The sequence below is a fragment of the Cetorhinus maximus genome, chromosome 1, assembly GCF_964194155.1.
Source record: "Cetorhinus maximus chromosome 1, sCetMax3.hap1.1, whole genome shotgun sequence".
NCBI lineage: Eukaryota > Metazoa > Chordata > Chondrichthyes > Lamniformes > Cetorhinidae > Cetorhinus > Cetorhinus maximus.
The window spans coordinates 56,740,947-56,764,539 of NC_135879.1; the positions used below are offsets into that span (position 1 = coordinate 56,740,947).

Below are 23,593 nucleotides of genomic sequence, written 5' to 3' on the forward strand. Positions count from 1 at the left end.
ACAAGTTGTATTCTGGCAATCGTAAGGAAACAGCTGCAAGCCCCTCCCTTCCCTCCATTTTATGCACATTTGCTCAGCTCACCATCACCTAGAAATCTATATTTTTTCTGACCAAATAATTCAAAGTAAACTTTGTGAAGCCCTCAAATATCTGTATGGTTTTATTCACATACTGTAAAAAAGTGTCCGTATTACCAAATTAGTTTATGTCACCTATAATTTAAAATGCATTTTTTTTTTAAGAGGGATGGTAAAGCAAAGAATAGAATTGTTCTGATGAAAGCTTCATATTACTGTGGCAGTTATGGTTTACTTTCCAGTTATTTTGGAACCGTATATACACACACTAAGGAAAATTCCTTTGTTCCCAGATTATCTATTCCCAAGCAAGCCCAAATCATATGATATAAATGCAAGGCAGGTATAAACATTAAACATCCTACAGATGTACAAGGGCAGATGCATTTCTCTTCCTCTGCCTCATTTTCTTTTATTAAGCCACAATGGAAACAATGAGAAAGAAGTTCGCAGAACCATTTGACAATTATATTTTTCTAAGAACTCCAATTTTTCCTTATACCAGTCCATCTCCTCTTGCAACGGACAAGGAGGCAAAATCAAGTGTACTGGGGTTGGGTGAAGATCAATTGGTCCAGGGCACAGACACCTAATTCACCCTATTTTAAAGTAATCCATTTGGTCCTTAGGATTTTATAATTGAAATATAGAGCTGTGCTCACATTTAAGGAAACTCCCTATGTAAACTTACCATGCTGTAATTTTACCATCCAGTATAGGGTTGCCACCTCCACGAGCAGCAGGATGTGTTTGCACAGGCAAGATTTAATTATAAAAGCAGCAGTAGAAATTTATAATAGAACAAGCTGACAGAAGTGTACATACAGGCAAGTTTTTAAATCTACCACCAGCAGAGACCAGCATTTGCAATCAAATTAGTATCTTTATTGCAATAGTACTTCTTTAAATATAGGATTTCTAGTTATCCTTTCACCAAAGACTTTACAATTGAAACATTCCTGTCTGGAAAAAGCTACATAAACCATACATGTGCAAAATCAGGCCTACGAATATAAATACAAATTTTGTTATGAGTCTAGCCTTGTGACTTGTTTATTGTTATGGAATAGGAAATAATTGGGAATTGAGTTGAAAAGGCAGATTTACATCTGAGGTGCTCAATATTATTCGAGGAACAAAGACTATTTCCTTGAAATCTGTCTGTTATCTATTATCGAAGAAAACAGTTTCCTATCAATCTTTTTCATGACAGAGTTCTTATTTAGGATTCAAGTTTTGTAGCAACATTATAACTGCTCCCTCCTTGAGTTTAAGTTTGTGTGATGGCCATGCCCATTGGAGTTAGACTGTGTAGAAACTCTGGAGGATATAGACTGTTATCTTCTTTACATAAAGAATCAACAATGATGTATTCCTTTAATTCACCTGATATTTTTTGAAAAATCTTTCCATTCAAATCTAGTGAACATTCGTTTTTAGAATCATAGAAAGTTTACGGCACAGAAGGAGCCCACTTTGCCCTGGCCGAAAAAAACAAGCCACCCAGCCGAATTGCACTTTCCAGCATTTGGTCTGCAGCCCTGCAGGTTACGGCAATTGAGGTGCACTTCCAGACACCTTTTAAATGAGGTGAGGGTTTCTGCCTCTACCACCCTTTCAGGCAAAGAGTTCCAGACCCTAACCACCCTTCGGGTGAAAAGATTTTTCCTCATCTCCCCTCTGCTACTTCTACCAATCACTTTAAATATTTGCCACTAGTCACTGACCTCTGCTAAAATAAATATCTATCCAGACATCGAGCAGAAATAATAGATTTTGAATAATAAGTTGTATCAAATAATCATCCCTACCATTTTGTCACACCATTTCCATCATCTCATCCACTTCTCCCATGCCACTCCCTCCCTCCTTGCAATCCCATCCTTCCCATACCATCCCTCACAGGAACACTCTAATGCAGCCAGAGTAACTTGGTTGTTGGACTCCTCTTACCTTCCACTGTTTTCATCCTCCACCAACCCACCCACCCCATTGCTATCGCCACCAACCATTGGCAGCTGCAAATGCATCACACATTCCAGTCCTCCACTCGCTCCAAGCACCACCCGCCACATAAATCCAGCAGGGGTTCCCCTTAAACTGAGCAACCAAAACAGTATGGATAGACAAAAAAAAGTATTATTTTATAGACTAGTCAATTTCCAGTGGTTTTGAACTATAAATCAGAGAATATGGTTTGTTTTTGCCGTCTACATGTCGTTTTTCTGTCAGCCCTCCTCTGGTTCTGCTTCCTTTCTTCTTTCAACTCTTTTTGTTTTCAAGATTTGCCTTTTCTTTCAGCTGGAAGATGATGTGGTATGGCGAGGAATCCCATCTCCTCCCCAAATGGCTCATTCCTGCCTCCATCCCCTCATTTCTATCATGTCCTTGGTGTAACCACTATACCCTCATTTCCCCTACCTCTACTTCTTTGAACGACTTGCTCAACCCTCCTTCCTCCATTCCCTCTTGCTCTGCTGTGACTCATCAAGCCCTTAAGCCTTCATCCTCTCCCACTCATTACACCACCACCCAAGAGCATATTATGAGAAGCCAAAGGTTACTTAACACCATAAACCCTACCTTTTTGCTTCCTTCAGAGGCTTTGTTTGCTTTCAAAGTTCAGCTTGTTTTTAGAAGTTGCAAATCAGAATGAGGAAACTGCTTGTTATTTCCTATTTGTCTCCCACTGTCTCAAGGTGTTAGAAAGCAGAATCGCTCTCAGGTGAAAGCCATTAGCACTAACATTTTCTAACCATCATCAATGGAACATATGGTAATTAGCTGACATCAAAAATTCAACATTTTATTGAAATGTGAAGCGATCATCACTTCAAAAATGTTACAAGACAAAGGCTATACCTAAGTGTAGACAAGACAAGTGTAGACAAGACAAAGGCTATACCTAAGTGTATAGTAATAGCTCATTTTTTCCCCTCTCCCACAATTGCCTCAGGAAGGCTTTTGAAATTTGCCATTTCAATTTTCTTCAAATAATCTTTAAAAAAATCTCCTGAGAAGAAAACTGGTAGAAAAACAGAAAGGCAGAGTATTTCTTAAATGTTGACAGGTTGGAAAATGCTGATTTCCAAAGGGGCCTGGGTGTCCTTGTTCATGAGTCACTAAAAGCTAACATGCAGGTGCAGCAAGCAATTAGAAAGGCAAATGGTATGTTGGCCTTCATCATGATGGGGATTTGTGAACAAGAGTAAAGATTTCTTGCTGCAATTGTAGAGCTTTGGTGAGACTGTACCCAGAGTAATGTGTACAGTTTTGGTCTCCTTATACAAGGATATACTTGCCATAGAGGGAGTGCAACGGAGGTTCACCAGACTAATCCCTGGGATGGCGGGACTGTCTTATGAAGAGATATTAAAGAAACTGGGTCTGTATTCTCTAGAGGTTCGAAGAAACTTATAAAACTCTTACAGTGTGTGACAGGGTAGATGTAGATAGGGTGTTTCACCTGGATGGTGAGTCCAGAACCAGAGGGCAGAGTGTCAGAATCAGGGGCAGGCCATTAAGACTGGGATAAGGGGGAATTTCTTCTCCAAGGGCGGTGAATTGAAATTCTCTACCCCAGAGGGCCACGGAAGCTCAATCATTGAGCATGCCCAAGACAGAAATTGATAGATTTCAGGATACTAATGGCATTAAGGGATATGGGGATAGCACAGGAAAGTGAAATTGAAGTAGATGATCAGCTATGATCTAATTGAATGGCGGAGCAGACTCGATGGACTGAATGGCCTACTCCTGCTCCTATGTCCCTATGCTCCTAACCAAGGAAAAAATATTCTCCAGTATAGATGACTGAATGGTTATGATTCATCTTAAGAAGCGAATACACAACACTGATGCCGAGACTGTGCATTTGAAGACTGCTGCCAGTGCCATGGCTCTGGGCAAAAATACCAATTCCAAGCCCAGGTCTTCAAGTAAAAACTTTAAAGAAGGCATAAAGAGGGCAGAAAAATTTAATCATTTTATTGTGACATGAAACTTTTCTTTTAATTTTGGTTAAAGCATTGTTTTGAAACTTAGAAATCCAACTTCGTGAGGGACAAAATGGCAGATGTAAACATTTTTAGGAAGTTTTGAGAACTACAGGACCTTGCGGCCAGATTTTGTAGATCTGAGTTTAGATAGGCATTTTACAATATAAATGGAGCCACAGAAATTTATGGAGACACAGAAATGTATAATGGACAAAATGACCAGTGTGAGTAAAATCTGATGCTGTCAGTAAATGGCGCAGACAGGAAGTACAAGTAGATGCAAGATTAATACATAGTAGACACAGATGGGTATAGCTTTTTATTTTTTTATTGAGTACTAATGCAGACCACATATGCAGATGGGTCTTATTTTGGAATTCCTTTTGTTTTTAAGAACTGGATTAAGAATCTCACCAAGGAATCCTTTGATTAATCTGAAGTATAACCTCTAAAGTATACTCCATATTTGATGTACAATTTCCCCATGGGAGTATGGATTAAATAGGCCACAGCTATGAGAGATGTAAAAATTCATTGTGAAGTAAAAACAATTTTAGTGAATGGCATTCCCTAATTGCAGAGATCAAATCAGATTTGTTGAACATGCGAGGTGTAAAGGCAACATGCCTAGACTTCGCATAGCTGCTGTCATTGGTCAAACTTTGCAGAAGCTCCTTTTCCTGCAGGTATATAAAGTTTAGTAATACTATTGTGCCATGAATCAATCCAATTTCCATAGAATCGAAGACATGGAAATAAAAACATTGTGCTGACAGTGATCTTTCACAAACCAACTACTAAAGGATATGCATTCCAGCTTTGACATATGGGGAACTGACTGAACGGTAATCTGAGCTAGACAAAGGTATGCTCAAGTAAGAATTTCAGATTTGGTCTAGTTTCCCAGAAGACCTCAAGATTATTATAGATGAGGGAGGGCATACAGCTGACCAATCAACAATGACCCTAAGGTCCCCTTACTGAAGTAAGCAGTTGGTGCTTTACCGATTATAGGCTTTTGTTTCCGCTACTCTAAATGGAAGTTCATTCCATGTGTTGATAACTGTGAAGAACTTGATCTGAGTCCTACGTTTGCCTGTACTAGTTTAATTGAACGTCTGCACCTTTGAGCTGTTCTGTCAATTTAATTTTCTAAATTATTCACTATCTTGTACATCTCCAAGACCAACTTTCAGATGCCTTCCAAGGCTGACAAGTTCATGTTTTTCCAGTCTTTCATCATTACTCGGTCTCTAAGGGGATCTTTTTGGGATTGGTTTGGGTGTAACCAGGGCCATTTGCTCCTAACTTCATCACGGCCTTGGTCCAAACATGGACAAAAGAGCTGAATTCCAGAGGTGGGTTGAGTGCAACTGTCCTTGACATCAAGGCAGCACTGAGGGTGGCATTAAGGAGCCTCAGCAAAATTGAAGTCAATGGGAATCAGGAGTAAAATTCTCCACTGGTTAAGAGTCATATTTAGCACAAAGGAAAATGATTGTGGTTGTTGGGGCCAATCATTTCAGTCCCAAGGGCATCACTGCAGGAGTTCCTCAAGGGAGTGTCCTAGGCTTAACCATTTTCAGCCACTTGAACAATGACTTTCCCTCCATTATATGGGAGAGGCGATGACATAGTGGTATTATCAGACACCCACGGTAATGCTCTGGGGACACGGGTTCAAATCTCACCACAGCAGCTGGTGGAATTCAACAAAAACTTGGAATTAAAAGTCTAAAAGTCCTTCATTTATGGAAGGGAAATCTGCTGTCCTTACCTGGTCTGGCCAAATGCAACCCCAGACCCATAGCAATGTGGTTTACTCAGTTGCACTACAAAGTCTCAAAAAAGGAATGAAACCTGACTGGCCACCCGGCATCGACCTAGGCACTGGAAACGACAATGACAAACTCAGCCCGGTGGATACTGCAAAGTCCTCCTTACTAACATCTGGGACAGCCAAAATTGGGACAGCCTGACATAAAACTCACGAAATCCTATCATATAGATAGTGTCCCAGACACCACCATCACCATTCCTGGGTATGTCCTGTCCCACCGGCAGGACAGACCCGACATGGGCGGCGGCACAGTGATATACAGTCGGGAGGGAGTTGCCCTGGGAGTCCTCAACATCGACTCCAGACCACATGAAGTCTCATGGCATCAGATCAAACATGGGCAAGGAAACCTCCTGCTGCTTACCACGTACTGCAGTCCCTCAGCTGTTGAATCACTGCTCTTCCATGTTGACCACCACTTGGAGGAAGCACTGAGGGTGGCAAGGGTACAGAATGTACTCTGGGTGGGGGACTTCAAAGTCCTTCACCAAGAGTGGCTCGGTAGCACCACTACTGACCGAGCTGGCCGAGTCCTAAAGGACATAGCTGCTAGACTAGGTATGCAGCAAGTGGTGAGGGAGCTAACAATAGGGAAAAACATACTTGACCTCAGATGCATCTGTCCAGCATCAGTAAGAGTGACCACCGCACAGGAGTTGTGGAGACGAAGTCACATTGAGGATACCCTCCATCGTGTTGTGTGGCACTACCACCATGCTAAATGGAATAAATTTCAAACAGATCTAGCAATTCAAGACTGGGCAGCCATGAGGCGCTGTGGGCCATCAGCAGCAGCAGAACTGTACTCAAACACAATCTGTAACCTCATGGCCCGGCATATCCTCCACTCTATCATTACCATCAAGCCAGGGGGTCAATCCTAGTTCAATGAAGAGTGCAGGGGGTCATGCCATGGGCAGCACCAAGCATACCAAAAAATGAGGCATCAGCCTGGTGAAGCTCGAACACAGGACTACTTGCTTGCCAAACAGCATAAGCAGCAAGTGATAGAGCTAAGTGATCCCACAACCAACAGATCAGATCTAAGCTCTGCAGCCCTGTCAAATCCAGTAGTGAAAGGCGGTAGACAATTAAACAACTCACTGGAGAAGGAGGCTCCACAAATATCCTCATCTGCAATGATGGGGGAGCCCAGCACATCATTGCAAAAGGTAAGGCTGAAACATTTGCTACAATCTTCAGCCAGAAGTGCCGAGTGGATGATCCATTTCAGCCTCCTCCGGAGGTCCCCAGCATCACAGGTGCCAGTCTTCAGCCAATTCGATTCACTCCATGTGATATCAAGAAATGGCTAAAGCCACTGGATACGGCAAAGTCTATGGGCCCTGACAATAGTCCTGCAATAGTACTGAGGATATGTGCTCCAGAACTTGCCGCACCCCTAGCCAAGCTGTTCCGGTACAGCTATAAGACTGGCATCTACCCCAAAGCCTGTCCACCATCTACAAGGCACAAGTCAGGAGTGTGATTGAATACTCCCCACTTACCTGGATGAATGCAGCTCCCACAACATTCAAGAAGCTTGACACCGTTCAGGACAAAGCAGCCCGCTTGATTGGCACCACATCCACAAACATTCACTCTTTCCACCATCGACATACAGTAGCAGCAGTGTGTACCATCTACAAGATGCACTGCAGGAATTCACCAAGGCTCCTTACAAAGCACCTTCCAAATCCACGACCACTACCATCTAGAAGGATAAGGGCAACAGATAGCTGGGAACACCACCTCCTGGAAGTTCCCCTCCAAGCCTCTCACCATCCTGACTTGGAAATATATCACCATTCCTTCACTGTCGCTGGGTCAAAATACTGGAACCCCCTTCCTAACAGCACTGTGGGTGAACCTACACCACATGGGCTGCAGCAGTTCAAGAAGGCAGCTCACCATCTGTTATGACCGCTGCAGTTAGTAAAGCTGAGTTTTTTTTTAAATCCCAGAGGGAAACTTTAAACAACTGTCATAACCAATAATTTTAAGTGCTAGTTTTGGGATGTGACTCTAAACTCAGGAATCAAACCACTAGTTCTGGAGGTTTTACATTAAACTAAGTAAAATATTTTATTAACTTACACCGGTTAAAATATATACACATGGCTACAAATTACTATCATAACTCCCAAACTAATCTCCATTATGGCAACAGCAACCCATAGACCTAACCAAATACCAAGCAAAGCATTTTCACCGTACAAATTCAAAATTAGGTTCTTTTCACTGTGCAGCCAGTTGGACACTTGCAGCTGCCTTTTGATCTTGCATTGCCTCTGCCTGCACACCCGAAAACTACTGAAGTTATGCCTACCACCACTGATTTCTCACCAGCCTCTTTTGAACTTTATCCTTTAACAATGAAACCCCTTTCATAGTACCAATTTTATTAGTAATATAAACATATTGCTTGGTAGCTGCTAGAAAAGCATCAAGTTTTCACCCCACTTCTTGAATGCTCTATTCAAAAAATGTAAGTGCATGCTATCTCTCTTACATATCAAAACTAGTACATATCAAAGCACTCAGATCAGCTGGCTTTAATCCAATTAAGACATACCCGCAAACTAAACCTCTATTTCAAAAGAAAAATATTTTGCAAAATATTATATACGTTAATAGCTTTATGACATCCCCTCCTTATCGAAAAATGAATAATTCTAAAAGATGGCTTCATTTTAATAACCCATCTCACACTATCTCCTATACTTATTACACTATTACATTACCAGATGTATGCATTAACATTATATATATATATATATATATATATATATACACACACACACACACACACAAGTACTTGGTATCAACAGAAATCACTCCAGTTCAGTATCCAGGTTTTTCTTTTAAATGTCCCATTTTCCTTTAAGCTTCAAACTCTTGATGATGCATCTGCGAACAGATTTTCTCTTCCAGCAATATGTATAATACGTAGATTAAATGGTTGGAACAATAGACTCCATTTTAAAAGCCTTGCACTTTGTCACGAAATTTGTCCAAAAGCTTCAGATTATGGTCTGTATAAACGATTGTTTCTGATGAATTGTTTGCAACATAAATGACAAAATGCTGCAATGCTTACACCAAACCCAAAGTCTCTTTTTCGATCGCTGAATATCTTCTCTGTTGTACATTCAGCTTCTGTGAAAAATACTCTATTGGTTTTTCAATCCTAGTGTCATCTTCTTGTAACAGTATAGCCCCAATGCCTATATCGCTTCCATCAGCGGCCAATTTGAATTGCTTGGCAGAATTGGGTACTGCTACCACTGGTGTCGTAGTTAATACAGTTTTCAAACTATTGAATGACTTCTGACATTCCAGTGTCCATTGAAACTTCTTGTTCTTTTGTAATAGTTCAGTCAGTGGAGCAACCACTTGGCTAAAATGTGGTACAAATTTCCAGTAAAACCCACTCATACCCAGAAATCTCCTGCAACACTCCCTCAAAAACAACAAATATCACTATCCCACAACATTAAGGATTGACTAGCCCCTGCGTCTCTTAATATTTTAACATCTTTACCTCCTCCACCCTGTACACATGGAAAGACTTTCCCTTCACATACAATGTCTTTAAACATTTCTGCGATCTGCTGCTCAGAATTCTCCTGAGTAAACTGTGAACACATTCCTACTTCTTTACCTTCACTGATTCTCCATTTCACCTGTACACAAACCCACTGGTTTCTCCTGTGCCTGAACCTCAGGACCCACAGTACTTTTACTTCCAGAGCTTTTCTGTACCCCAATAATTCCTACAGGTTTTTCCTGCAACCTCCAACACACTGACTTTGTGTTCCCCACTTTATTACAATGAAAACACCTCAACTTTCGAATGTCATTTCTACCTTCAGCACTTTCCTTTTTATTCTGAGAAAAAACTCCCTTGGAACTTCCAGCTACTCCTCTTCCCTGACTACCTGCTTTCCTTTCACCTTCCCACTTTTTATCCTTTCCCAATTTGAAAGGGTGGCAGAAAAAAGGTTTAGCTCTATGAACTAACTCGTAATCAGCAGCTATCTCTGCTGCTTGCCTTACAGAGTCAACCCTCTGTTCCCCCACATGAGTTCTCACATCTGAAGGGATTGAATCTTTAAATTTTTCCAAAAGAATGACTTCCCTAAGAGCTGCATAGGTTGTCTCTATTTTTAACGCCCGTATCCACCGGTCAAAATTACTTTGTTTTACTCTTTTAAACTCAATACAAGTTTGCCCAGGCTGTTATCTCATATTCCTAAATTTCTGCCTGTATGCTTCAAGAACCAACTCATATGCACTCAAAATAGCTTTTTTCACCACATCATAATTCACCAACATTTCTTCTGAAAGTGAAGCATTTACCTCAAGCCCCCTACCTAATAACTTAGATTGTAATAATGATGTCCAGCTTTTCTGTGGCCATTTCATCTGTTTAGCTAGCTTCTCAAATGAAATAAAGAATGCTTCAATATCTGTTTCCTCAAACTTTGGAAGAGCTTGTACAAATTTAAATATATCCCCACTGGGTTCTACTCCAAGAGATAAATCCTTCCTCACCTACTGACATCTCTTTTCTAACTGCCAACATTTTCAGTTGGGATTCTCTTTATCTCTCCTCCTTCTCCATCTTCACAATTTCTAATTCGCTTTTAAAAGTCATTTCTCTGTCCTTTGCTTCTAATTCAAGCTTTTTCATTTGCAACCGAAGTCTCACTACCTCCAGCTGTGACTCACTAGTGTCAGGTTTCACTTCCAACTGTAGTTAACTATATCAGATTTCCTAGCTTCCGCAGATAACCCCAATTGTAACTTATCTGCCAACTCTGTTAACTTGCTTTCGGTTATTCTCTCCAACCCACTCAGTTATCTCTTCTACTCCCAGACAAGTCTTAGCAATTGCCAAAGCCATCTTGCAGTCTCACCACTTCTAAAATACCTCGCCAATTCCTGAATCCAAAGTGCCTCTTGTACTCGTAAGCTTTAAGATCCACCAATTCTTAGCCAATTGAGGAATTAGAAATATAATTTATCCCAGGCGAGCCCCCAATTGTTATGACCAATGCAGTTGGTAAAGCGGAGTTATTTTAAAAAATCCCAGAGGGTAACTTTAAACAGCTGTCATAACCAATAATTTAAGTGTTATGTTTGAGATGCGACTCTAAACTCAGGAATCAGACTAGTTCTCGAGGTTTTACATTAAACAAAGTGAAACATTTTATTAATTTACACAGGTTAAAACATATACAGATGGCTACAAATTACTACTATCATAACTTTTAACAAATTTCTAAACTAATCTCCATTAAGGCAACAACAGCCCTTAGGCTTAACCAGACACCAAGCAAAGCATTTTCACCATACAAATTCAAAATGAGGTTCTTTTCACTGTGGAGCTAGTTGGAGGCTTGAGGTTGCCTTTTGATCTTACATTGCCTCTGTCTGCACATCTGAAAACTACTGAAGTTATACCTACCGCTACTGCTTGAATTCAAATTCTCATTGTCTCACCAGCCTCTTTGAACTTCATCTTTTAACAATGAAACCCCTTTCATAGTACCAATTTTATTAGTAATATAAACATATTGCTTGGTAGCTGCAAGAAAAGCATCAAGTTTTCACCCCACTTCTTGAATGCTCTATTCAAAAAATGTAAGTGCATGCTATCTCTCTTACATATCAAAACTAGTACACATCAAAGCACTCAGAGTAGCTGGCTTTAATCCAATTAAGACATACCGCAAACTAAACCTCTATTTTAAAAGAAAAATATTTTCCAAAATATTATATACATTAGTAGCTTCATGATACCACCACCTTCTCAAGGGCAACTAGGGATGGGCAATAAGTGCTGGTCCAGCCAGCGAAGCTCACATCTCATGAATGAATAAAAAGAAATGTCTGAACTGGGTATGTTCACTGACAACTGTACAGTGCTCAGTATCGTTCACAACTAGTCAGATATTGAAGCAGTTGTATACATATGGAGCAAGACCTGGACAACACACAGGCTTTGGCTGATATGTGGCATGTAACATTAATGCCACACAAGTGCTAGGCAATGACCATCTCCAATGAGAACCTCCCCATGACATTCAACGGCATTACATTTGCCGAATCCCCCATTGTTAACATCTTGGGGGTTACCGCTGATCAGAAACTTAACTGGACCAGCCATTTAAATACTGTGGCTACAAGGGGAGGTCAGAGACTGGGCGTTCTGCAGCAAGTAACTCACCTAGCTCCTCAAACCCTGCCTACCATCTACAAGTAGGAGTATGATGGAATATTCATCACTTGCCTGGATGAGTGCAGCTCCAACTAACTCTACAAGAAACACAGCACCATCCAGGACAAAGCAGGCCACTTGAATAGCACCCCATCCACCAATGACACACTGTTACAACAGTGTGTCAAATCTACAAGTTGCACTGCAGCAGCTCCAAGAGCTTCCTTAGACAGCACCTTGCAAACTCACGACCTGCACTACCTAGAAAGGTAAGGGCAACCAGCACATGGAAACACCACCACAGCAAGTTTCCCTCCAAGCTACACACCATCCTGACTTGGAAATATATCGCTATTTCTTGATTGTCACCGGGTCAAAGTCCTGGAACTCCCTTTCTAACAGAACTGTGGATGTACCTATACTACTACACAGACTGCAGCGGTTCAAGGTGGTGGCGGCTCGCCACCACCTTCTCAAAGGTAATTAGGGATCAGCGAAAAAATGCTGGCCTTGCCAGCAACGCTCACAGCCGAAGAAAGAATTAAAAATCTGCAGAATGGTGCACAAGTTGGAGAGCTGTCCCTCAGATTAGTCAAGTAACAGGTTACCATGATCATACTCTCAGAATCCCAAACTTTATCCAACACTCCTGGTTTTGTCCTATCAAGCCAGACAGCAGTCCTGGCTCAAGGGAGAGTATAGAAGGGCACACCAAGAGCAATACAAAAATGACCTTAAAAGTGAGAAACCATGCTACTACACCAGCTACCCGCATGAACACCACCTAATCGAGCTGTAAACAGACATAAGCATTCCCGCAACCAACACTGCTCATCCAGTTGGGAACGGTGGTAACAAGAGGATGAGGCTTTATGAACATTTGCATCAATAATCACAGTGCAACCCTGCATTTGAGTATCAGAGACAGGCTAAAATGATTGCAAGCATCCTCAGCCAAAAATGCAAAATCCTCATTCGGAGGTCTCCATTACCTCTGATGCCAGCATCTAGCCAATTCAGTTCATTCCATGCAACCTTAAGTGGCTGCATGTACAGAAATAGCTACAGGCTCCAACAATATTCCATTTGCACTGCTGCAGGGCTGGATTTGAGAGCTAACCTGATAAAGTACTGCTATAACAATCAACTTGGCAATATGTTAGGTATGTTCCACCCACAAAAGTGTTAAAATCTAATGCAGCCAATTAAAATCTAATGCAACCAATTACTACCATATGAACCTCCTACCAATCAGTTTTCAGATGGAAGGAGTTATCAACAGTGAAATCAAACAATGTACAATCTGGATACTGTCACAACCACTTATCTCCAGTGCTCATCACAGAATTGTCCAGACACAGGCATTGGAGCTGAACTCCAGAAGGCAGTTGAGAGCACCTGTCCTCAATTTTACAGCATTAGAGTAAGCATGGCATCAAGGAATAAAGCAAAACTTAAGTTAATGGGGGCCAAAGAAAAACACTCCAGTGGCTGGAATCATATTTAACAAAAGATCAGGGTCATAGTTGTCAATGGATGTTCACGACAGCCTCTGACACTGAAGCAGGAGTTCCTCAGGAAAGCTTCTGCAGTCCAATTATCTTCGAGGTCCATCCTGTCAGCATAAATTGGTGCCATTAACTGTGGATTAAGTCCCATTCGCAATCGCTTCAATAATCAAGCATGCCATATTACAGTAGCATTTGAAAAACATCTAGGCTTGGGATAACAAGAGGCAGATAACATCAGTATCATGCAAATGCCTGGTAATGACCATCTCAAGTAAGAGTACACCATTTCCTCTTGTTCTTCAACAGCTCCATCTCAGTGTACCCCAACTCCTAATATCTAAGGAGTTAATATTGGCCAGAACTGGACCAACCATTTCAATACTGATTACAAGAGCAAGGTAGAGGCTGGGTACTCTTCAACAAGTGAGTAATCTTTGAGCTCCTCAAAACCTCTCCACCATCTATAGGACTCAAGTCAGGAGTGTGATGGAATAAGTTTCACTTGTACAGATGGGTACTAGCCTCACACCAGTTGAAGGGCACATCATCCAGAATAGAATCACATAACTGTTACAGCGCAGGAGGCGGCCCGCGGCCATTCAGCCCATCATATCTGCACAGGTTCTCCGAATGACAACTCCCTTAGTGCCATTCTCCCGCCATCTCCCCACAACTCTGCAAATTTTTCCTTTTTTAGATAACGGTCTAATTCCCTTTTGAATGCTTTGATTGAACCTGTCTCCACCACATTCTCTCTGCATTTCAGACCTAAGCCACTCACAGCATGAAAAAAGCTTTTTCTCATCTTACTTTTGCTTCTTTTGCCAATTACTTTAAATCTGTGCCACCTCGTTCTCGATCCTTTTACAAGTGGGAAGAGTTTCTCCTCATCTACTCTGTCCAAACCCCTCATCCCTGGAAACATTTTTGAGAATCTTTTTTGCACTCTCTCCAATGCCTTCACATCATTCTTATAGCGCAGCACCCAGAACTGGACACAATACTCTAGCTGAGGCTGAACCAGTGTCTTATACAAGTTCAACATAACGTCCTTGCTCTTGTACTCTATGCCCCTATTAATTTAAGTCTAGGATTCTGTATGCTTTATTAATCATGCTCTCAACCTGTTCTGTCATCTTCAATGACTTGTACACATATGCACCCAGGTCCCTCTGCTCCTACCACCCCTTTAATGTATATTATCAGTCCATGTTCTTCCTACCAAAATGAGTCACATCACATTTATCCGCATTGAACCTCATCTGCCAACTGTCTGCTCGTTCCACCAACTTGTCTACGCCCTTTTGAAGTTTTATACAGTCCCCCTCACAGTTCACAATGCTTCCAAGTTTTGTAACAAAATTCAAACTTTGAAGTTGCACCCTGTACACCAAGGTCTAGGCCATTAATACACATCAGGAAGAGCAAGGGTCCCAACATTGACCCCTGGGAAACTCCACTACAAACCTTCCTCCAGCCCGAAGTCTGTTGTATGGCATTGTATCAAATGCCTTTTGGAAGCCCAGGTACACATCAATAGCATTGCCCTCAACAGCTCTCTCTGTTCCCTCTTCAAAATACTCCAACAAGTTAGTTAAACATGATTTCCTTTAAGAAATCCATGCTGGCTATCCTTAACTAATCCACATTTGTCCATAAGTATATTATTTTTGTCCCAAATTATTGTTTCTAGAAGTTTCCCACCAACAAAGCTAAACTAACTGGCTTATCTTTACACTCTTTCTTGAACAAGGGTGTATCACCTGCAATTCTCCTGTCTTCTGACATCACCCAAGTCTAAGGAAAATTGAAAAATTATGGCCAGTGGCTCCACAATTTCCACTCTCATTTCCCTCAGTATCCTTCGATGCATTTCTTCTGGTCTTGGAGCCTCATCAACTTTGAGTACCAACAGCCTATCCAATACCACCTCCTTATTAATTTTAAATCCTTCTAGTGTATGAATTACCTCCTCTTCACTGTAGCCTGGATGGCACCTCCTTCCTTGGTAAAAGCACTTACAAAGTATTCATTTATGTTTAATATCTCAGCTATGCCCTCTGCCTCCATGCATAAATCCCTTTTTAGTCCTTGATCAGCCCTACTCCTTTGACCACCCTTTTACTATTTATATGCCTATAGAAGGCCTTGGGATTCCCTTTTATGTTGGCTTCCAGTTTCTTTTCATACTCTCTCTTTGCTTCTCTTATTTGCTTTTTCACTTCCCTGAATCTTTTATATTCAGCATGGTTCTCAATTGTATTTTTTTACCTGACATCTACCTTAAGCACACTTTCACTTCTTTACCTTAATTTCTATCTCTGTCTTCTAGGGAGCTCTGGCTTTGCTTACCCTACCTTTCCCTTTTGAGGGAATGCACCTCAACTGTGCCCAAAGTACCTCTTCTTTGAAGGTAGCCCATTGATCATCTACCATTTTTCCTGCCAATCTTTGACTCCAGTTTATAAGGCCCAGATCTGTTCTTATCCAATTGAAATTGACTTTGCCCCTGTTAATCATTATTATTCTGGATTGTTCTTTGTCCTTTTCCATAGCCAGCCTAAATCTTATGGTATAATGATCACTGTCCCTAAATGTTCTCCTGTTGATACTTAATCCATTGGCCCACTTCATTCCCAAGAACCAGGTCTAGCAGTGCCTTTCTCGTTGGGCTGGAAACATACTGTAGAAAATTTTCCTGAACACACTCTAGGAACTCTTGCCCTCTCTGCCTTTACACAATTACTATCCCAGTATATATTCAGATATTTGAAGCCCCCCATTATAACTCCTCTGTAATTCTTGCACGTCTTTGTCATTTCCTTGCAAATTTGTTCCTCTACATCTTTCACAATAGTTGCTGGCCTATAGCCTACACTGAACAATGTAATTGCACCATTTTTGTTCCTTAACTCTAGCCACATAGATTCTGTTCTTGACCCTCTGGGACATCCCCTTTCTCCAGCACTGCAATACTCTCTTTAATCAATCTGCCACCCCTCCTCCTTTTCTTCCTTTCCTATCTTTCCCGAACACCTTGTATCCAGGAATATTTAACAACCAGTCCTGCCCTTCTTTGATCCAGGTATCTGTTATAGCCACAGCATGGCAATCTGTGGCTGTAACTCACCTATTTTATTTATCACATTCCATGCATTCACAGTAACCCTGATTATATTGTACTACTTTCTCCCATACTCTGACCCCCATCTATTACTTACTATTCCTTATTTTAGCGCTATCTATCTATCTATCCTAGTATTCTGTGCACTTTTATATTCCTCTCAGATGCTTTCTCCTGGTTCCCACACCCCTGCCAGGTTAGTTTAAACTCTCCCCAATAGCACTAGCAAATAGCCCCGCAAGAGATTCAGTCCTGGCTCTATTTAGGTGGAACCTATAGATCCCAGTTCATTTTATCTTAGCTCTCACCATCAGACTCAAAATCTATTTCTTCTACCACTAGCACATGATGTCTGCAGTACTTATGATTATAGGATGACAGGCAACTAGACAAGTTTAATTCAACAGCGTCCCCTCCCATGACCTCTATGCCCAAAAAGAACAAGAGCAGCTATGCTGTGGGATCACAATCACTCCAAGTTATTATTTTGGCCTGGCCATATATCCCCTCATCATCACTGGCTCACTATCCCAGAATTCCACACACCACCATTAGAGGAGCATCAGCCCCACAAGGACTCCAGTGGTTCAAGGAGAAGCCACTCTACCATCATCTCAGGGCAACAAATATGGTCTTGTCAGCATCATTTTTTAAAACATTAAACTGGATATGAGCAGTAATCAGACCATCAAATTTAAAGATAAAACTATATAGCTAACAATAAGCTCCATTTGCTAACCTTACCCAAATACCCGTTCTTCGTGTGTAACTCTAGATAAAGGGAGCATCAGCAGGATGGGAGACAGTGAGAGGTCAAACTCAATTCTACCCTCTTTTCTGAAAACTTTAGGGTGGAAGTCACTGAATCAACAGTAGATCTCCTGCTTGATACTCTCCTTCATTCTAGATCAAGAAGACTGTCATGAACTGGAGTGGCCCTAGTGTTGTCTGGGCTCAGGTCAACTAACAACGTCAATCAGGAATCAAAAATACCCAAGTCAAATTGTGAAGTCTTTTGGGAAAATATATTGATGCTTCATCTCTTGAAAATGCAGCATTCACTAAAAAGGCATATAAAGAAAAATAAACTGGATGAATGAAGCTATTTTAGATTTTCTGGCAGATTAGTGAAAGGTCTTCAGAACAAGATATCGCCCCAAATTGATTCACATCACAATATGTACAGTCAAAAAGGATCAGCAACCACCATATCAGCCTCCAATATTCATAACTACCTCAAACTTTCCAATACACATTTTACATTCTCATGGAACACAAGTTATTTTGTTTTCAGTTTTTGTTTAGTTTCCACAGCTTACCTGCTCTATTGGTTATATTTGGTGGTAGTGTAGGAACAAGAACATTTGATGTATCCATGGGCTGTGAACCGTCTTGCGTCATCTGATCATCTGGAGGCATATATGCAGGAGGAGGGGTATCAGCTGGAGAGACAGACAGCAAAATTACAACTATATACAGTGAATGCTAAGCAGTTTCAAATCAATGCAAGTATGTCACCACAAAAATGCATGTGGTGTAAGTCCATTATTCAGAAAATATTTAATTTTAAAATCTGGAAGTTAAAGGTTAAGGTGGTGGAAATTCTGGATGAAGCTGAAGGATACATAGATTGTTAAAAGGATAAGAAACACTGAATACTTCAGAGGAGTAAGGTTATGTGGATGGGGTGGGGAAGGACTATCGAGTGCAGTGTTGTAGACTTAGGGCCACCAGACGGTCTAATGTACAATGATTTGGATTTAGAACTTAAGTGCTAGCCAGGCAAATTTGCACATGACATCAAGCTAGGTGAGAGAGCAGGTGATTCTGAGGAGATAGCCAGGAATCTACTAAAATAAAATATTTAAGATACATAAAATATTTAAGAGACCATAACAATGTTATTGGTAATATAGAATTTGAGTATTACTGAAAAAAGAGAGACAGGTTGTCAAAGCTTTTCATCTCTCACTCATCAGTACAGATGCAACAACGCCAAATTTGATTATTGCTTAAAAAAGACATTTTGTCAAAGCTTTTCATCTTGCACTCACCAGGACAATCGCAAGAATACCAATGTCAGGGGAAGGAAGAACTTTATACCGTATGAGAAGAGGGCTGATTGGTTGGCAAGTGGACACTGATTGGTCGAAGCATTGCCATGTAGTGTGCACCAGTTAATGGTGACTGACAGTTAATTGCCAAGCATTGTTTGAAATTTTAAACCAGGCAGCTTGACTCTGGTCAAGGCATTGCCCTGAGGAATGAACCAGTGAATGGCTACCACATATTTTGTCTAACTGAAACACGTGCACACATTGACTGGTCCATGCTTTTATTTATTCAAAAAGGGTGCAATGTCTGGACATATTTCTTTTGCTTGCAGAGGACAGGGCCCTGCATTTGGAGCTTCCAGCAAGTGTAAGTGAGCTATGTTGTGAGCCTGACTGATAATCTTAAATTGGTTATTGCATTTTAGCAAATGCTAACCTATCGCAGAATCACATCTAATGTGAGACATTATGCTCTGAGTTTTGCAAACACGGGTTGTTTGAGTAGACAGTGAAGGATTCCTTTCCAAGGATTCCATCCAAAATAGATGGTGTGCCCATGGATTCCTTTCTAGGGCCAGCTCTCGCTAAACTTTTTATTGGTTTCCAGGAGAAAAGCATTTTTGATGGAATGACCCCTAACCTCCTACCCCTTGCATTTTTCCATGCACAGATGACATGTTTGCTATATTTGAATCTGCACCTGCATGTAAGAATTTCTTTACACACCTTAATGCGTTCCAACCTGCACTCAAATTCATCTTCGAAATGCAGCAGTCTAAAAAGCTCCCTTTCCTCAACATGCTAGTTGAGAAATCTGCCAATGGGTTCTCTACTACTGTCTACCACAAGCCTAGCTTCACTAATCAAATAAGCATTGGGATTCCTACAGCTCCAACAGCATTCTCATAAATAGGGGCTGAGTCATTTACTCACCGTGCAAGGTACATCAAATCTTGCAGCACAATGTCTGCTCCAATCAGGCCATTGCTCGCTGTGTATCTCGCATACTCATAAATAGGCCTAAGGCTGGCTCTTTCAGACCTGAAAAGTGCTCAGTCTACCTCAAATTACCCTGGGAGGCCAAAGTATTTCAAACATTTGAGTATCAGTTGAAGCTAGCCGCTTCATGATGCTACTATGCAGTGGCAACACGAGTGGTGCTTTCCACTAACAGGATGCTGCTGTCAAGCCAAAAACATGCTCTGCCTACCACACAAATGAGTGACGTGGTATATGAATTTCAGTGCTGGTGCGATGAGGCTGTACGCCCCAACAATTGGCAGAGCATATCAAACAGCATGTCCCTTTCTGCTGTTTGCAACAGGCAGAGTATCGATTGTACTCAACCAACCAGTGCATGCAAAACTCAGAACATGTCTCTCATTAGATGCAATTCCACGATTGGGCAGCATTTGTTGAACAATCCTGAGCGTGCTAAGAATTACCACTAACGACCAATTAAAGATGATCAGGTGGGCTTGCAATGCAGCTCACTTCCGCTCGCTAGAAGAAACCTATATTCATACTCAGGGCCCTGTCCTCTGCAGGTAAAAGGAAAATGCTCAAACATTGCACCTGTTTTGAATAAACAGAGGCATGGGGGCAATAGCTCCCTGGTGCATTTGCCATGGCGACATCTCGACCAATCAGAGCCAACTTGTCAACCAATTAGCACCCCTTTTCTCATGCATGATAAGTTGTTGTTCCCTTTAAAATTTGGAATTTTGGCATTGCCCTGATGAGTTCCAAGACGAAAAGCTTCAACATGTCTTTTTTCAGCAATGTCCGTTGAAATTTAAGTCTACATGGAAGCTTGATAGAAGTCTTTAAAATTATGAAGCGGTTTGATAGTATGGATATGGAGAAACGGTTTCCACTTATGGGTGAGTCATGAACAAGGGGGCATAAATATAAGATAACCACTAACTGATCAACAAAGAATTCAGGAGGATCTGTGCATAGATAACAATAAGAATGTCAAGCTCACTGCCACATGGAAATGTTGGAGCAGATGGCACTGACACATTTAAGGGAAGGCTTGATGCACATGAGAGAGATGGGAAATAATGGGATATGGGGGCAGGGTGGAAAGAGGTAATAAATAAGTTGGAGGGGGCTGCATTTATATAAATGCTAGCATAGACCACTTGGGCTGGATAGCCTGTTTCTGAACTCTAGATTTCTCTGTAAAGGCTAAACCTGAGCCACAAAGTACTGAGTTTTGAGAAATGAGTGGAAAAACTTAAGATTTTTCAGCCTTGAATACAGCGAAGTGACAGAGACTTCAGTGGTATGAAAAATACTACGTGGGGAGAAGTAAATTCAGCACTAATTCAATTCACAATAGTAGAACAAAGGTGAGGAAGAGATCAAACTGCACAGGAGGAAATTTGGGACTAATGTCAGCAACTTCTAGACACATGAAGTGATCAACACATGAAATGCATTCCCTGATTAGATAGTGGAGGAAAACAATTGAATAATTTGACAACTGGATATTGGAAGGGAAGTATTGTATTGTTATGAACAAACAAACTAGGATGGGTTAAATAAGCTTGCATGTATCTATCTTATGGACCTTGCAATAAATAGCTTAACTGATCTAAAAAGGGGATGCAGAAATAGTAAAGCCAAAATTTAGGTTTGAAAAAGGAATGTAGAAATAGTAAAACCAAAATTTAGGCTTAACTTCCCAATATAGATTTGGTGGCTTAATCTATACAATTTGTTTAAATAAAACTATATGTGTTTCTCCATGTTGGATTCACTTTGCACTAAATTTTAGAAAGCTGCTTCATTCAAAGTACTTAAAATGTATTTTAAATGTATTATAAGTAAAAACTGAAAGCACAAAATTAAGCAATGGGCTACTCATTAAAATTTACTAAAGAGTGTTCAATAGCTTCAACTTTGTGTCGCTCTCTTGAGTTCAATGTATTTATTCTCTTACAGTTCACTGTCAGGTATTAGCTTCTTCAATAAAGTTACAGGGAGCAACTATCAGCAACTTAATTCAGAATTCTAGATTCATGGCACTAATTAAAATATTGATAATTTATATGACATTGAATCTAAAAATTTCTGTAATATTTGTTTTAAATTTAAACATTCAACTGTTATATTTCACCTATATAACCACTATTTCTTTCTTGTTCTTCAGAGTTATAAACAACAGGCTCTCCTTCCTAGAATCAATTTCAGTGAAGGAAACCATTATGACTGCAGTCTTGATCAAATCAGTCTGTTTTCTTTTCACAAGAGGAAGCATGCAATCAATTGCACCTGACAAGCCTAGTGTAACAATCAATCAGATGCTATGTTCCATTTATTGGGAACAGACCAGTTTATTCTAGAATGTGATTACAATACTATACATCTGCACATGGCAGTGAATTCCAAGCATCCATTACTGCTCTAAAGAAATGGTCGTAACTCATTTCTGTGTCCACAGGAGTCAAATCAATTATTTGCTTTGCTTTCCTCTCACCACGCCACAAGATCCTTGTTATTCCTTAACAAAAATTATGCTGGACACTAAAATCCCTAAAAAAAAATACAGCTGCTTTAAGACTACAACAGAAGGTAGTATCTTGTAAAAGGAAAGCATTTCCGCAACCAAAATTAAACCACTTTGGTTAGATTGAATTTGGGTAGTTAATATAACTATGATGGCTAATATATGTTGTAGTAGAACAGAATATATTCTTACCTGGCATCTGAAATGGGCTGCTTGGTCCAGAGCTTGCTGGAGAATGAGGATATGTACTGCTTCCTGGGGAGCTGGGATAACTTCTGTTGGGAGAGTTGGGGAATGGGTGGGTGTTTGGTTGCTGAAAGGAAACTGGAAAGGCAGCATTTTGTGGCATAGGAGGATCATTATGTCCCAAATTACGAAACTGTGCAAGTAGGCTGTGTTGTGGGTTAAATTCACTATGCCTTGGAACCAACACTGGAGGAAGAACTGGAACAAAAGAAGAGAAGGCAAAAAATTTAAAAATGCTCTACAACACCACCCATTTAAAACTGCTTTGCTGGTTAGCAAATAAAAACTTATAAATGCAGAGCATAAACAAATGGTACCTCTCAGAGATATATACATATATTAACATTGCTGAAAACAAGACATGCTATCAAAGCTTCTCGTCTTGCACTCATCAGGGCAGCTCGCAAGAAATTACCAACGGTAAAAGGGAACAACAATGTGTACTGCACGAGGAGAGAGTGCCAATTGATTGGTGGAGGCATCGTCATGGAGAATGCAGCATGGATCAGTTAACTGCCCAGCTCTGTTCAAATTCAAACCAGGCAGGTCGACTAACTGGTCAAAGCATTGCCCTGGGGAATGAACCCACATAGGGCCCTGTCCTTTGTGAACAAAAGGAACATGCCCACACGCTGTGCCTTTTTCAACTTAACAAAGGCTTGGGGAACAGTCATTCCCTGATTCATTCCCCAGGGCAATGCCTTAACCAGGATTGACCTGCCCAGGTTGAATGTGAACAAAGCTGGGCAGTTAACTCTTCCATGCTGCATTCTCCATGGTAACGTCTCCACCAGAGTCCATTTGCCAACTACTCGGCACTTTCTTCTCATGCAATACAAATTGTTGTTCCCCTTTACTGTTGGTAATTTCTTGTGAGCTGTCCTGATAAGTCCAAGACGAAAAGCTTTGATAGCATGTCTCTTTTTCAGCAATACTCAAGGTCCTGTACTACCAAATGACTATTTATATATTTTAGAATCTACCAAGGAGTTAATACAT

The 23,593-nt window shown here is 40.8% G+C and overlaps 1 protein-coding gene across 4 annotated transcripts in view; it reads right to left on the minus strand.

Moving 5' to 3' along the window:
- Nucleotides 1-23,593, minus strand: part of smad1 (SMAD family member 1) — a 137,646-nt gene that overhangs the window by 22,409 nt on the left and 91,644 nt on the right. For 3 of the 4 annotated variants that reach the window (XM_078541026.1, XM_078541046.1, XM_078541036.1), the window contains 2 exons: nt 22,541-22,792; nt 18,097-18,219 (listed from right to left, as the gene is read on the minus strand). In XM_078541026.1, the coding sequence (XP_078397152.1) occupies nt 18,097-18,219; nt 22,541-22,792 (375 nt within the window). The remainder of the gene's footprint in view (nt 1-18,096; nt 18,220-22,540; nt 22,793-23,593) is intronic. The other variant, XM_078541053.1, reaches the window with a different exon arrangement.